The 16,192-nt window shown below is 41.8% G+C and overlaps 1 protein-coding gene across 1 annotated transcript in view; it reads left to right on the top strand.

The window, feature by feature from the left end:
- si:ch211-186j3.6 (neural-cadherin) overlaps positions 1-16,192 on the top strand; it is a 294,654-nt gene that overhangs the window by 104,511 nt on the left and 173,951 nt on the right. Inside the window, exon 7 of the mRNA XM_041938705.1 lies at positions 7,405-7,547. Within this exon, the coding sequence (XP_041794639.1) occupies positions 7,405-7,547 (143 nt within the window). The remainder of the gene's footprint in view (positions 1-7,404; positions 7,548-16,192) is intronic.

Raw genomic sequence — 16,192 nt, 5'->3', positions numbered from 1 at the left:
TACAGTAAAAGGCCGAAAAGCAAGTCCCAAAAGCAACTGCCTGTGGGTTGAGATTACTGCTCACCTTCGTAAAATCAATTCGTTTCGATATTTTTCAATGACAGAATTATGGTGATGATGGCTGTGTCTGCGTCCCAGCCTCAATTCCAACCCGGAGCCGCCCACAGCAGGACCAGGACCATTAAAAAAATAAAGGGAAAGGCCCAAAAAAGTCTGCAAAAAGTTTGTTTTATATTAAACTATACTTGCTTCAGAGACACCATCTTCCACTGATCTTTGTTGGGGCAACATATAAAAAGTGGCAATTAGATGTTCTCCTTTAAGATCTGCAAGCAATATTATGCTATAGTTAAAATATCTTTATCCTAATGCCAAGGTACCTCTTGATGTTTAACTAATGACCCAGAGAGGCTTGCATGTTGTACTATGCGATGATCTACTATTCCCATAAGGGCAGCCGAAATATGCCCCAAGAATATAGAGTGTCAACAAGGCAGAAAGGTCAGCCTTTCAAGAAAAAAATTGCTTTCAAGCACATCAGTGGTTCAGGGATATACAGTATGTGTAAGGCCAAAAGAGAGTTCAAAGCTGAAGTTCAAAGTGCTGGTCAAAGACAAAACTGAAGGGGAATCAGAGCAAGAAGCCGAGCTCAGTTTGGTGTGCGGGGGCTGATAAGAAATGCATGTCAAGGCAAGTTGTAATGAATGGGTTATATATGCTAAAATACAGATAAAGATCAAATACAGACATTTGTGAATATAACATACTTAGAAACATCTTGTTTGCAAGATTGTGTGAATGCGGTGTCTATGACCTTCTCGTTTGTTATTTCTGTTTGTGGAACATGAGTTCACCATACTGCTGTGTGTATTGTGCAGTGCACAGGAGAGCGTCACTCAGCTGCTTAAAAGCTTTGAACAGAACTGTAAAAATCATTGCTGCCTAAGCTACTGTCACGGATTCGCTCTTACCGCTGTTCCCTGTCCATGTTAGAAGGCAGAAAATGACATGTACACCCTTAAAATTTGATTAGGGTCCAGACAGTCTGACTGTCCAACACAACAAAGAAACAGAGTGCTGTGTTGAGAACGACTCCTGCCTGCTTTGTTTTACTGTAGGAATATCACAGTGTATAGGTGTGGGGCATCAGGTGTCTGTGATGCTGGTGGAAAGCTTTCTGTACGTCTTCACTGTATGTTCAGCTGAGGTGTGATGGTTTCCAAAATAGTCTCTGAAAGTGAATCTCTGACTTTTTTTTTCATTATTCTGCCCTGTTTTGACTCTGCTGGTTTGTATTTTGCCATTTTGTTTGTATTTTTGTTCAGGGCCTGATTAGCACCTGGGGCTCATAGAGAAAGCAATTAACAAGCTGGTGTAACAGGAAACACATGACATTTAACATAGGCTATGAAAACCAGTCCCAAATGTGCCAGTTTCACAGCTTACAACCGCTTACCTCATGAGAAAGTCACGCTTCAGCCTCTCGAGGCTGCAGCTGTAAACATTTGATCTCTTTGGTCACAGTGTGCAACAAAACCACCACAGGGACTTCACTGGATTTGTTTTAGACAAAGGTGGCAAAGATTGGGCAATGTGCGTGGCACACATAGTTTGGGTGCACACCTTTTAGAGTGGCGTGCGCCTAAGTGAAAAAAATCATGATTTGACAGATGAAAGTGTCAACTGGGAAATTTTATACCAAGGTGGAACAAAAAGATGAAAACCAAAGATTGTGAAAAATAACAGTTTTTATTTTGGCACAGGAATCAACTTGGTTTGTGCATATTTTACTCTCCTAGCAGTGCATGGCACCAATTTAGTGTCATTCTTATCCTAATTTTCATAGATTTGCAAATCAGCACAAAGGTGTTGAAAAGAAGATTTTTCTTTTGTATCGTTCGATCAGTAATTTATCGATGGTCCCTGAGTGAAACCCTGTGATTAAGAGCGAGGGCTCGGAGGTGAGCTAACTGCCCTCTTACTGCCAACAGTGGGTAGACTGATAAGAAGAGGCTGCTGGATCCAGAGTGAGTGTCTGTGAATATCCAACTTAAAACTAACTTCATCATAAAAATCAAGGAGTTAAGGAGCAGCGGTCAGAAAGTAGACTGCTGAGGTTCCATATCCAGTCCTGTTTACCCCTGTAATTTAAGCTAACCCTGTTTTCATTACAAACACTATATTTGTTTGGCTCATGAATATCAGCAATTCATTGCTTACCTTGATCTTGCAGAAAATGCCCCCCACACTGGCCAGCTGTTGCATTTTTTGCAGAATTTTCTACAAAGGCAGCCCACCTCTGATTGGACAGGCAGGGAAAACCCTACACTTGTGCATGAATTACCATTGCTGAGTAACGGTTATAGTTTTGTTACACTGGGCAGGGGCGGATTTAACAAATTTGGGGCCCAAGGCAAAGGCAGGCATGGGGCCCTCTGAAATGAGAAGACAACACACAAAACAACAGGTCAATTAAAATAAACATTTTAACAGAATACGCACGCACTATTTTTCTGCCAGTAGGTTCTCTGATAGTATACTTTAGATCACAAACAGAATCGATTTCACTATATAAGTTCTAATTTCATGACTGTATTTGTGACAGAGATGATTACATTTATACATATATCATTTGGGCAGCAGCAGCTGGCCAGTAGAGGCTGTTCTCGATGTTGTGGTGCTGAAAAGAGAAGACAACACACAAAACAACAGGTCAAATATACAGATACAGACATTATAACAGAATACACATGCTTTATTTGTTTTACCTTTTGTCCCTCTGTTCCTGTCCCTTTGTCCACATTGTCTCTCCCTTTTTACTTCTGTCCCTTTTACTTGTCTTACTCTCCCCTTTTTTCTTTTCCTCTTCCTGTCTTTGTTGTAGTTTTTGTATTTATCTCCCTTTTGTCCTTGTTATAGTTCTTCTCCTTCTGTCCCTTTTCCTTATATTCCTCTCCTTTTTTCTTTTCCTCTTCCTGTCTTTGTTGTAGTCTTTGTATTGTCCCTAAAATCTTATTTTGCGAGCCTTGGCCTCAGCAAATCTTGCAATGAGGAGATCCATATCCACTGACTTCCTGACTTCTTGCTCAATGGAGAGAACAGCGAGTGCAGACAGCCTCTCCTGTGACATTGTTGACCTCAGATATGTTTTAATTAGCTTCAATTTTGAGAAACTTCTCTCACCTGAAGCTACTGTCACAGGGAGAGTGAGCAGAAGTCTGAGAGCTATACTCATATTTGGATATAGGTCTAGGATGTTCTCTCTATAGATATAATCAAGCATCTCAGATGGTGATGAGATATGTGTGGGGAAGGATCTAACTGCACCCTTTACCTCAAGTTTCAGGTCCTCCGCATCAACATCATCCATTCTCTGCTCCAGTCTGTGGCAGCATTCATCCAGCTTCCCTTCCTTCTCAGTGCTTGTCATGACATCAGTGGAGTAGAGAAATCCATACAGCTCATAGAAGGTTTCCATGTGTGAAAATCTCTCCTTTAATGTAGTTAGAGCTGTATCAATGAGAGGCAAGAAAAACTCTCTTTTGTAGGTCTCTTCTGCAGTTGACTGAGTTTGCTCTCTTCCTTCATACTCAAACTGTCGGGCTGTTCTTCTCTGACGCACCTCTGGCCAGCTCATCTCCACCTCAAGCCTCTCTGCTATTTCCCTGGCCTCTGTTTTGGCAGTGTTGAACCCATCATCCCTAAATTCCTGAAGAAATTCTGTCACTGCCCTGATTTCTTTCCTGACTGCTTCAATTGAAACTTTCTGGTTCTGCAGGGTCTTGCTGGCTTTATTTATCTGGAACAACACATTGTACCACACAACGGTACTTACCACAAAGGGCCAACTCTGCATCTCCTGGCAGATGTTCCCAGCTGTTGAAACAACTTCTGCATCCCTTTTCTCCATGGCATATTCCTTTAAAGCAGTTAATGCCTCCACAATTTCAGGAAACTGGTAGCGAACAGCTTTGATAGCTTCAACCCTGGACTCCCACCTGGTTGTTGACAATGCCTTCAGTGTGAAGTTCTTGACGTGCTCTGTGAGAATGGACCAGCGGTGAACTGAGGAGCTGAACAGAGTGTAGAGTCGCTGTAGCAGACCAAAGAAGCTGATGGATCTCACAGATGACTTTGCAGCGTCCCCAACAACAAGGTTCAAAGTGTGACTTCCACAAGGAACACACAAAGCCTTGTTTAGTTCCAACACTCTCTTTTGGACCCCCTGCTTTTTACCTTGCATGTTACTGCCGTTGTCGTAAGACTGGCCACGACAGTTGGAGAGGTCCAAACCTAGTGTTTCTAGGTGCCCTAAAAATGACTCACATAAGCCTCTTCCTGTTGTGTCAAGTGCCTGAAGAAAACCGACAAAGTGCTCATGAATAGAGATGCCTTTTGAGGTTTCACAATTCACAATCCGTAGCACCACTGAAAGCTGCTCATTGTGACTGAGGTCTGGAGTGCAGTCCATGATAACAGCATAATATTTCGCTTTCTTTACTTTCTCCACAATTGCATCGATTGTGCACTTTGCTACAAGGGAGATGAGTTCATTTTGAATTTGTTTGCTTAAGTAATTGTCACTTTGCTCTTTGGCCTGACTTCTCCTCAGATGTTCTCTCATAATTGGGTCAAACTGAGCCATGAGTTGAACTTGCCCAAGGAAATTTCCATTTCCAGTCTCAAACAACCTGTCAGAGTGGCCACGAAATGCTAGATTGCGCTCTGCCAGATGGTTAACAATCGCAATTAACCTTGTCAGAACCTCTTTCCAGCGATTTACTTCAAGAGACAGAAGATTTTGGTTCACCTGATCTATAGCTGTGTGTGTCTGGAGTTTCTGTGATAGGTTGCGCCAAGCATCCATATTTGCAATGTGCTCAGCTGATTTTTCATGCTGTCTCAGGTGGGCTGAAAGATTTTTCCAATCACTAAACCCATCCTCACTCAGCTGACTGCTCCTTCCTCTGTTTCCAAAAAGGCGGCAGCAAAAACAAATCAAACAGTCCTTCTTTTCACTGTAGACAAGCCATGATCTGCTTATCTGTTCTCCGTTTTTCATTTGCATGTAGTAATTGCTGCTGGTAAATCTGCGCCCGTCTTCATTTCTTGGGAAGATCCTGTCCTTCACCTGATGTGGTCCTCTCTGCACTATTGAGCAGCGTACACTATCAGACAACTGTTTTGGCCAGAGTGCTGGGTCATCTTCAAGAAGTCCACTGTGCTGACCGCTTGCTAGTGGATGAGGCTGGATTCTGACAATCTGATGGAACAAGATCATCCTCAAAGCCTGGCTGGATAATTTCAGCTCTCTCACTGTCACAGCCCATCCCTGTCTCATTCTGAAAACAAACACACACAAAACACAGTATAAGGCTCTTACCCAGTGGTGAAATGTATTAATAATAATTGTAATAATAATAGTAATATTTACTCAATTGCTAACGTAGAAATTTGATGATTTCATGCAACTTCAATTTTGTCTGTATCTCAGAGGCAAATACTGCACTTTCTATTCCACTACTGAACATTATTTACAAACCATGTACCCCCAAAATGATGATTTAATGCTAATATTTGTGATAAACCTAAAGTCTTTCTTTGAAGGGTGACTTCTTAAGCCAAAACTGTTCAAAAAATCATCTTGGGCCAGCTGGAAAATGCAATCATGACAAGGCTGAAAACAGGCTGCATGTCACAGGAAAGACTAGTGAATGTATCACAGTTGCTTAAACTGCCCAACAGTAAATCAATTCATTTAAAATTAGCTCAACCTTAAACATCTACAGCAGTAAATGATAACACATTAAAGCAAGATTTATAAATATAAAGCTATAACACTGACAGGGATTATTTTAATGCAGTGAGCAGTTGTTAATAACTTCCTTAAGTTACATAGTTTCTATCATTTTGAATGCATAACTTAGCACATTAAGGACTAAAACGCCTGCCAAAATTACCTGTAAAACCTATGGGTGATTTTGAAGTTTTCCTTGAAATTCAACACGAAAAAAAAAGCCTACTAAATAATAGATTTCTCATCCTCTGTAGCAAATAGAAACGAAATTCAAAGCTTACTACAAAATGACACAAGCTTTCCCGTCTTCAATGAGATAAAGAAATACTAATCAATATAGTGGGGGTGGGGGGGATCACTCCTTCGACAGTTTTGATACTCACTATTTGTTCATCTCCACACGTCAACAACGGACCCTCCCCAACAGGTGTCGACATCGCCGTTTCACTCGCCGGTTGTGGGTTGCTGTTGTTAGCCGCTGCCACAGTGAAAAATGTACTCACTTTGGGCAATTTTGAGAGCAGCTTTCTGCTTTCCTCCTTTTTTCTCCTTTTATTCGCACCGCTGGGGTAACTTCTTTTCATCTTCTTTCTCTTCTTTCTCTTCTCTTCTCTTCGCGCCGTTTGTTTTCGTACACCGCTGTCTTCCTGGATCCTTTCTGCACATGCGCAATAAGATGGACTGATCCAATGTAGTGGAGAGTGAAGGGGGGGCCCCGAGACACACATAATACAATAAGCATTCTGCTGGCCTTTTAGCGAAAGGATTTTAATCAAAAACATGATTAATGTGCGCAAATAAGTAATAACTATATTAACCATAAGTGTATGAGGAGTTTTATGGGGCCCTCAGGAACTTGGGGCCCTAGGCAACTGCCTAGTTTTGCCTAATGGTAAGTCCGCCCCTGACACTGGGGCATCAAAACCACCTGGTTCGGTTAAGGAAAAGATCATTCACTTTTGGTCTCTTCATGGGACACAAACCCCAGTCTCCTGGGTGAAAGTCGTGCGTTTGTTTGACCCATTCATCCACCCCACTCTCCTCCATTTGCAGACTTTCTTGCTCTTATACCGCATCACTTTTCTCTGACGAGGATGGGTTCACGTCGGAGTTCACTGAAAGCCAGCTGCGTCTCATACAAGCACTAAAGGGTATGTTGGGCATCTATAAGAGATGCCGTGGGGCGCTCTGGTATTTGATGCTCTGGGAATGAGACCAGGCTCAACAAATCAGCCCTGTTCATATTTGTTTTCCCTGGTTGAATTTGAAATTCAAAGATCCCTGAATACGAAATTATACTCATGAGGTTATAATGTAGAATGAGAGAAAAGCAGCGGTGCATTTGGTTCATCTATAAATTGATTTACTTGTGGCGCACTTATGATTCATATCAATCAATATTTTCATGTGGGCACTGAAGCATGTTTCCATTAAAGCATCTTTGTTCTCCTGCTGGTCAAACATGAATTACATTGAATTGATCTGATCATTGACAAAACGTTGCAGGATGCATCTCATGTTCTCATTTTCGCAGGCGTGTGTCAGGACACCTCCTGCAGTGAGGCGTAGGTAAGGCGCTGATCGTGTGTTTTTCTGTGTTTTATCAGATATCGGACATTTGTCTCAGAGGATGCGGGCCCCAACACGCTTGTTGCCACGGTGCTGGCGAAGGACCCTGACGGGGACGGGATCACATATAAGATCACAACAGGAAACGAGGAGGGCAACTTCGTCATTGACAGCCAAAAAGGTTGGATTTTTTTTTTTTTTTTTTTTTTACAATCTGCCCTTTTCTCTTAAGGGAAAGGATTTTTAATTACATATGTTTATTCCCACCTCCACCACATTGCAAGCACGGCACTAACAGACATCTTAATGTGCATACCACACACAAACATACAACTTTGAATTATAAGACCCTGCTCACTTCTCAACTCACTTATTCTGCTTTTGTTTGTGTATTTATTTGCTATATCCAAGAATGAGGCAACACCTGGATGGGCCTCAGCAGCTGGGGGGGTTCTCAATAGAAATGAATAAATCAATAAAATAAAACTGGTCTGACCTGGCTCTCGCTCTCTCTTCCCTCTACATCGTACACACCCATACACCTACAGGCTTGTGTAGCAAGCACATCATTTCTGCTTGTATCTATAAAATTTTATTCAGCTACATCCTGTTAATCATTTAAGCTATCTGTATTTCTGTCCTTGTTGTCGTTTCTCTCTCTTGCCTTGTCAGGTCTCATATGTGTTGTCCTCTTAATTACTTGCTTGCACTATTAATAATCACCCCCCCAAAAAACAAGTAAAAAATAGTAGTGCTTTATGAATTATTTTTAACTTGCCTTTTCAAATTTTTGGAGAATAGTCTTAGAACTTTAGGCTGCTCAGGGGCCGTTATTATTTTGCTATTCACTTCCGTAGATTTAGCACAAGCCCTGAAATATCCACAAAGATTCTTTTTTTTTCCTGCAGTTATTTTCACCGTGCTCCGCTGTCTGCCCTCCCTGCTATATTTGCAAACAGCGTATAAATGTAAAAGCTCTGCAGTTTGTCAAGTGTACCTCAGAGGGTCTTGACAGCATGCCTCACACAGTGCATACAGTTTAGTTTCATGTCCTTCACTGCGTCCATTATTCAGTGGGTGAGGATGCTTCACCAGCCTTCCTTTTTCTGCAAGGAGCTTTGTCAAGGATATTTAAATCCTGACAGGTCATGTCATGGAGACGTTAGAGTAATCAGTGAAAGTGCGAGGAGCGTTTCCACCGTGTCTTTGTAACAAAATATCATCTGAGGTTTCTAGTCACACATCTCAGCTTCCTCTGAGGCAGGGGCAGCTACGCCAGAAGCAATGTGAAATAGGAAACGTTAATGACGCTGTGTGTGTGTGTAGTAAGTGGGGGGGATGGTGGCAATTTCATAGTGGTTTGACCCTTTTGTAAATTGCAACCCCCTCTGAATCTGCATATCGTATTATAGGGTAATACGATGACTTTTACAAATTCAATTACTCAGAACTTCAAGGCACAATTTCCTCTGTTCACCAGCAATGACATTCACTGTCAGCTGATAGGGCCGGTCATTTTATCGAGCGAGGAGAAGACTTGTAGCTCGTAACTCGATTCCATCAGCTATCAGATGATGAGCGCAGGCTTGCTTTGCCATTTATATTGTTTGACTCTGATTTGCATTTGGTCACATTGGCCAAATTTCTGCACGTCACCACTCATTAAAGGTTAACTTTGCATTCTCAGACCAGCCAAAGTCTGGATGTTGGGCATCTAGCAAATTGTCTGCCAATATATTTATTACTCCATGTGTGTGCTGATCTGCAAGTTGGATGTGTGGGTGCACCATGGATGTACAGGTCCTTAAAAAAAACAAGCATCAACAAAACCAACAATGAATATATCCGACTAACAATGTACCTCCTGTGTATCATAGCCTGATGTATCTTATTTCTCTGTGCCTTACAGCCCCATTGTTCGTTTAAGATTGATATTCTGTTAATCGACCAATCGATTGAATGTTTTCAGTTCTATGATGCATCAGTCCTAATAAGGTGTAGCTAAGGTGAGGTAAAACAGTCACTACATGCGACATAAGAGAAGAGAAAATGGATGAGATTCTGTTTCTGAACCATTAATCTGAGCTGCTTGGAGTGTCCTTCCTCGATGTCACTGTCACAGAACATGACTTCATTAAGCACCTTTAGGAGTGATGGATTTACAGTAAATCAGCTTGACAACCAGTCATATTTAGACATGCACACACGCAGAGGGAATTAGGCCTAATGCAGAGGCACACAAAGGCACTACACAATTTGTCTGCATCAAAGTGTGTGTGCCAAAGTGTGACACCATAATGCTTGTAATATGATCCAATATCTTGTTTCAAAGAGCCCAATATTTGGTCATTAAAACTATTTTATGATTCTTATAATGGAAGATGAACACATCGGATTCCTCCCACCCTCTCCAGCCCATCTCATTCTCTCTCAGCTACTGATGAAAATTGTTTATTGCCTCCTCTCCCCTCTCATCCCTCCCCGTGCTAAATGTCCGACAATTCTTCAAGCGATTGTTTTCCTCCCTTCCGGCAGAAGCAGCCCTGCCAGACCCCCTCTCCACGTTAATTTGCCTGTAACTCACGCTGGAATACAATGTGTTTCCCAGAGATTTAAGGCGCGCATTAGGATCCGAGCAGGCTGGTCAATATGATGATCACGCTCTTCCTATTAAAACCCATAAATACAGAAACACCCGCTCTGTTGGAGGGGAGGAAGTATTTACTGACAGCTAAGGGGAAAAGCTAGCGCCAATAAACAGGCTTCGATCAACTCCTTTTTTTCCTCAGCAAGGTTTTATGGCATTTTGGACGAGTATTTCCTTGAGAGGGAGGCAGTCGCTTTGTTTTCAGGGAAGACTCCTCGATAACCAGTGATGGGGTCCTGTTGTCTTCTTTTATTTCTATTATTTAGTCTTTCCTTCTGAACTGCTCACCTCCTATCTATTGTGTTTGGTCTGATGTGCTGACCTGTGTCTGATCCCAGCTTTATGTAACAAACCCACATTGCTTTGCCCCCATTCTTCTCGCTGGTTCCCTCTGGCAAATATATTGTTATTCTCTCTGTCTCTCCTTCACTATTCCACTTCTCACTCCTTTTTTTTTGTCTCTGTCATCACTCCACTTCTCCCTCTTTGTCTCCCAAATCCAGTCCATGTTTTTTCTGGCATGATGTTGACCTGAGGAAGCCCCCCCACACAGCCCTCTGTGTTGTCTTTCACCAATCCCTTGCTTCATCCTTCTACTTCCTCCCTCCGAGCTGCCTTTATGTGAAGTGACGGCTGCTCACTGAACCCTGAGGAAACATCTTCTCCATCTCTGATAAGCGATGATATGTGCTGGCCCTGTTAGCAGCAATACACACACACACACACACGCACACGCACACACATACACACACACACATACCCAGACACAACCATAAACATAAACACCTGCATTTATACACAGAATTACACAAAGAACACAATGTGTATGTATATAAGCATCCACACACATGCAGGCAAACACATACGTCCAGAAACACACACACGCACACATGCACACACGCATGCACACACGGCTGTAACCTATACTACAGGGACACATATCTCGTAGATTTGAACAGACGCTCGCTGTATGCTTCGTTCTTGGAATGTCCTAAAACGTTTTCCGTGTCCCATTTTCAACCACTTACCCAGCATGTGTTGCTCTCATCTAAGGCTTTTTAGAAGGCCCGATTAGATGTTTATGCCAACCAAAGGCAGAGGAAGGCAGGGATCGGACTACAGGGCGCCTCCGGTGCTCCCTGTATATGCAACATAGTGAGCAGGCCGCAGCCTCTCTCTGTGTCTGCCTGCTGCCTTTGCTGAACTGGTCACATTTATCTGGCCTTCTGTCTCAGTTCATTAAGCATGAGAGCACTCCCTCGCACTGCTGGAGCAGCGTGGGTGGAGAGAAAGAAGGTTGGACTACTGCATACAATCTTAATGCATATTTGGTATGAATATACATGTATTTTTTATTCTAACTCATCATTCTTAGGACAAAGAGTCCAATTGTCTGGTATTATAAATCCAAATACAACCATGACTTGTGCCAGTATTTCTGTCCACCACTGCTGCTACTGCTGCCATTATTGTAGCTATTTTTAAAACTGTGGTACTACTATCATTAAAGTAAATGTCACCAAATGACAATCTGTAAAATTCTAGAATTATTTTTTGCATTGTTCACATTCTGACATTTCTGTTCAGAGACCTTTATTTGGAACTATATTTTGAAATTGCAGGTTTGTTTCCATTTCCTTTTTTCTCTACTCACCTGCTTTGCTCTTTCTGATTCTTTCATCAGAAAGCGCTATATCGATGCATTGGATGTGGTTTTTACAGAAAGTGAAAATGTGAGGTGTGTAGATTATATAGAGTTCTGTTCACTTCCATTCTTTGGGGGTGGAGGCAGGAAATGTCTTAAAGACTCTGAATGGATTGCCATGGCATTTATACAGACATTCATGGTCGCATTCACATTATAAATACACACATACATCAGCATGGCTGTAGACTCTTAGTCTTGTTATTTAGCTGGACATCCCTTTAGTTTATAGACTGCCTGTCAATACAGTGCTACATCCTAACACATACGATAATTGCACAGACATTACATTTAATGTATATTCAGCGCACACTGTACCACTTCTCTTCACTCTTTATAATAAGTCTTCCTGAATGTACAGATGTCAACATTAATTGCAGTGCAAATCAGTGAAAGCAGTGAAATAATCTGCATTTAAATGGTTAGTTGATTTATGCATTCATCATTTGTGACCAGTTTTTATTGACCCGTCGATTGCTCTTTGTGCAGCAAACAATTGTTCTAATTTTAGTTATCTCTCGTAAGCCCATTGTACAATGAAACCCCTATCAGCCCAGGCACACACCATAAATAGTCTATTTTGGTTTGTTTAATGAGAAATTTGGAGCAAAATATCCAGGTTACTGTCATTTTAGAGTATTGCTTTGTTGTTGTTGTTGTTGTTGTTTTGGTTAAGGTGGCGCCCACGTGGGAGGCTTGGCCTGAATACATCCAGCTGCTGAAACTGGCAACTTTCAACTCCAATGTTCAAAGTCAGCAACACTAGCATTGAATAAATGTTCCTAATTAAAAGCCTGGTCTACATGAAAGAGCAAGCAGAGTGAATTGGATACACAGACATAGTTTGTACTGGAGGGAATGTACAGCAGAGTCAAGGTTGAAACGCAAAGAAATGAGATGCAGCCTTGAGTGTAGAGACAATTGGTGGGTTGTGCCTCAAACAGTACCTATGCTGAATCGAGTTCCAGTTAAATGCTGAAATTGGCCTTAACAATTGTTGATTTCTACAAAACTGACATTTGAGGCCACAGTATACAGGCAGCAAGTCTTTCCTATTTCATATATAAAGCTCATGTATAATGGAAGTCATGGTCATGGATTTCAAGTTAATCTTGAAGACAGTTCAGTTAAAAACATTCCCAGTACAATGGTCAGAAAATTTTGGTATCAAGGTCCTCTCTGATTAAATAGTTCCCCACACAATCAGAAAGCAATCTCATATTGACACGGTTGTTCAATGCATTACTGTACATATCAAGGCTGCATAGTGGGTACAAATTATAGGTGGTTAATAACTCTGGAATCAAACAACATTAAGGCTGGAGAGGATTCATTGCCAAGCCAATAGGGTCGTATTGAATTTCAATACCTTTTTGAATACCATCCAAAAATGTCTGTGCCACCAATCAAAGAAACAATTATTCAACATTGGCATAAAATGTTTTGTCTGGTTTACTTATACTAGGCTACTTATGGGTTTTGTCGAAGCATATGTTTATTCCTCTGAATTTCATATAAAAAAATAATTGTTCTGTTGTCGGTATAGTACAATATTTGATATATTGAATGCATTTCAATGGATGGAAGTGTGATCACCCCAGGAAGAGAGGGAAGAGAGCTGGAATAGAAATAAGATAACCCAGCTAAGGTAATTCCACTACGCAGCCTACTTCTGGCTAATGTCCAGGAAAATAAAAAGGATGAAATAAGACTCAGGTCTGTTGTGCATACATTGCAACAGAGACCTGCCTCCATGACAACATCCCAGGTCAAGGCATTACACTCAACGGGTGGACTGTATTTCATGCTGAAAGAACACAAGACTCCACACTTCCTCAATGATGTTTGGAGCTTAAACATCATCTAAGAATGTTTTTACCCAAACTCCGCCAACATGTCCATACCCCAGCAGGGGAAGCAATACCCTGGACCATGTTACTCTCAGCTGATTAAAAGGTGTGGAGAGATGAAACTACAGCAGTTCTACAGGACAGGTTTGACCGGGACATGTTCAGAGATGCTGCCACCAAGGAATAGCAAATCACTTTTGAGGAATATACACTAACAGTGACAATGTGTTGATGATGACCATACCATAAAGCCTGGATGATTGGAGAGGTGAAAGCTGTAGCCAGAGCCAAAAAAGCTGCGTCTCAGCCAGATGTCAAGGAAGCATACAACACCATCAGAGGAACACTAAAAGCTGTTAGCAAGGAGGCAAAGCAAATACATCAGGAGGGACTGGGAGATATCTCAATACCAACAACACTAAGGCATGTGGCAAGTGATCCAGACCATCACAGGGTACCAAAGAGGGGGTGCCCTCATCATGTGTGAGGCGAGCTAAACAAGATTTATTTGTGCTTTGATCTTGTCAACAAGGAGTCAGTTGTAAAGTATATTCTTCCTTCACCCTGCTAAGAATTAATATGAATAAAGCTGCTGGACCTGATAACATGCGCCAAATTGCTAGTTAGTGTCATTACTGACATTTTTAGCATATCATTGTCACAGAAGAGCGATCCTACAGAGTGGTACTACCTGCTTCAAGACAGCCACCATTGTTCTTGTCCGAAAAAAGTCTGTAGTGTCTAGTCCAATTGACCCCCATTCTGATTAAGTGCTTTGAGAAACTGATTCTTCAGCACATCAAAAACAACACCCCAGCCTGCCTAGACCCTCACCAGTTTGCATTAAGAGCTAGCAGATCCACAGAGGATGCCATCTCTACATCTGAATGCTTTTCATTGATTTTAAATCAGCATTCAGTACACTCATCCCCATGTCAAGCATGTCATATTCCAGTGAACTGGTCACGGCCCTGAACCGACTTCTATATGCAAAAGAACAATAACACATATATAGTGTATAACACATACAACGTCACACACAGCACTCCTATGGAGTCCTGTGGAAGTAATCATGGAAGCCACTGATTTCAGCTCATGGTTAATGGTTTCATTTATGTTTATGTGCAGTGGAAGCCATTGCATTCATGAGCAGACAATGAGGATGAAGATGAGGAGAAAGAGAGCCAGATTTTTATTTATGATTTGTTTGGAGCAATGGCTGCTACTTCTGTACTGAGCAGTTTATGAATGTCGGAGCCAGGGGGATGGGATCGTGATGTGAATCGCTTCACAGAAACAGATTTAATCCAAAAATTTAAGACATCAAGGGCTGCTTTTCTCTACATCTGTCAGCACCTCTCCACCAGAGTCTCGCAACAAGACACTCCGTTCGGACTGATGTTGCATTGTACAAATCAGAATATATCTGTATCTGATTTAGGACCGCATAATATTGAAATCACATTCAGTGGGATTTGCACTTTTCACACTATAATGAAAAAAGCATATCTATGAGCCTAGGAGCAAAAAAAAAAAAAAAATGGATTTGGCCACTTGTGCCTTCTTTCAGATAGTAGCCTTTTTCGCACCACTGCAGTGACCCCAGACAGCTCATCTTGCAAGGTGCTGCACAGAGAACAACCAACTGCTCAACGTCAACAAAACTGAGGAGTTGATTTTGATTTTAGACAACAAAACAAAATCACACCCCTGTCTACATCAGAGGAACTGAATAAGGCAGGTTTAGCGAATAAACATCACAGAGAACCCGTCGTTAACATCACACATCTCAAACCTGATAAAGAGGGCTCAGAAGATGGATGGAGGGCTCTGCGGCAGGTGATTAAAAATACTCATTTAACAAGCATCAGTGAGACTGGTGTGGTGAGGTGCCTGTGCAGAGCCCAAAAGATACTTAAAGACAATACCCAAACCAGCAACAGCCTGTTGACCCTGCTGCCAACTGACAAGCAATACAGAAGTATGCAGTGCCGTGCTGCCAGACTGCAGAGCAGCTTCTTTCCTAGGTGATTTAGTGTTGAGCGGGTACATCAGGTTATGTGTTGATGAGCTGGGTGCTGGGTGTCCTTGGTCCTATTCAATGAGCTTGTGTTACAACACATGTTCAGAAAATAATTGATTGTTCCCCTGATGGACCATCAGTGAATGGACGCCGTATGTTCTAATACACTAGCAAACGTTCAGTGGCCTGGTACTGGTTCATGGAATTGGGATTGGGAATATCAGCAATATAAACAACTGGTTATGGAACCAGCTTTGGCTTGCTTAGTTTTATCTGTGTTTTTAAGAACAACACAAGGGTATATCAGTGTGTATGTTATCCAGTCAACTAACAGCCGCAGCCACAGATGTTAGAAGACCAGCAAATAGTTAGGATCTGAATCTTGGGCTGTGTAGCCAGGTGTGAGCTTAACAACCATGACAAAACAAGTTACTGTGATACTGTGTCTTAATAGTGTAGCACAGACTGGATACCTGCATAATTTAATGAGAAAAATTCCTCTCAGGAATTTATGGCTCTCTCCCCTTTTGCCACCCTCTTATTTTGTGTATCACAGTTGCATGGTTACAAGACTCACAAGTCTGTAACACCAAAAATAAAG

Source organism: Chelmon rostratus, chromosome 1, assembly GCF_017976325.1.
Source record: "Chelmon rostratus isolate fCheRos1 chromosome 1, fCheRos1.pri, whole genome shotgun sequence".
Classification (NCBI taxonomy): domain Eukaryota; kingdom Metazoa; phylum Chordata; class Actinopteri; order Chaetodontiformes; family Chaetodontidae; genus Chelmon; species Chelmon rostratus.
Note: the sequence above shows the minus strand (reverse complement) of the source record. Positions and strands in the feature narration are given on the sequence as shown.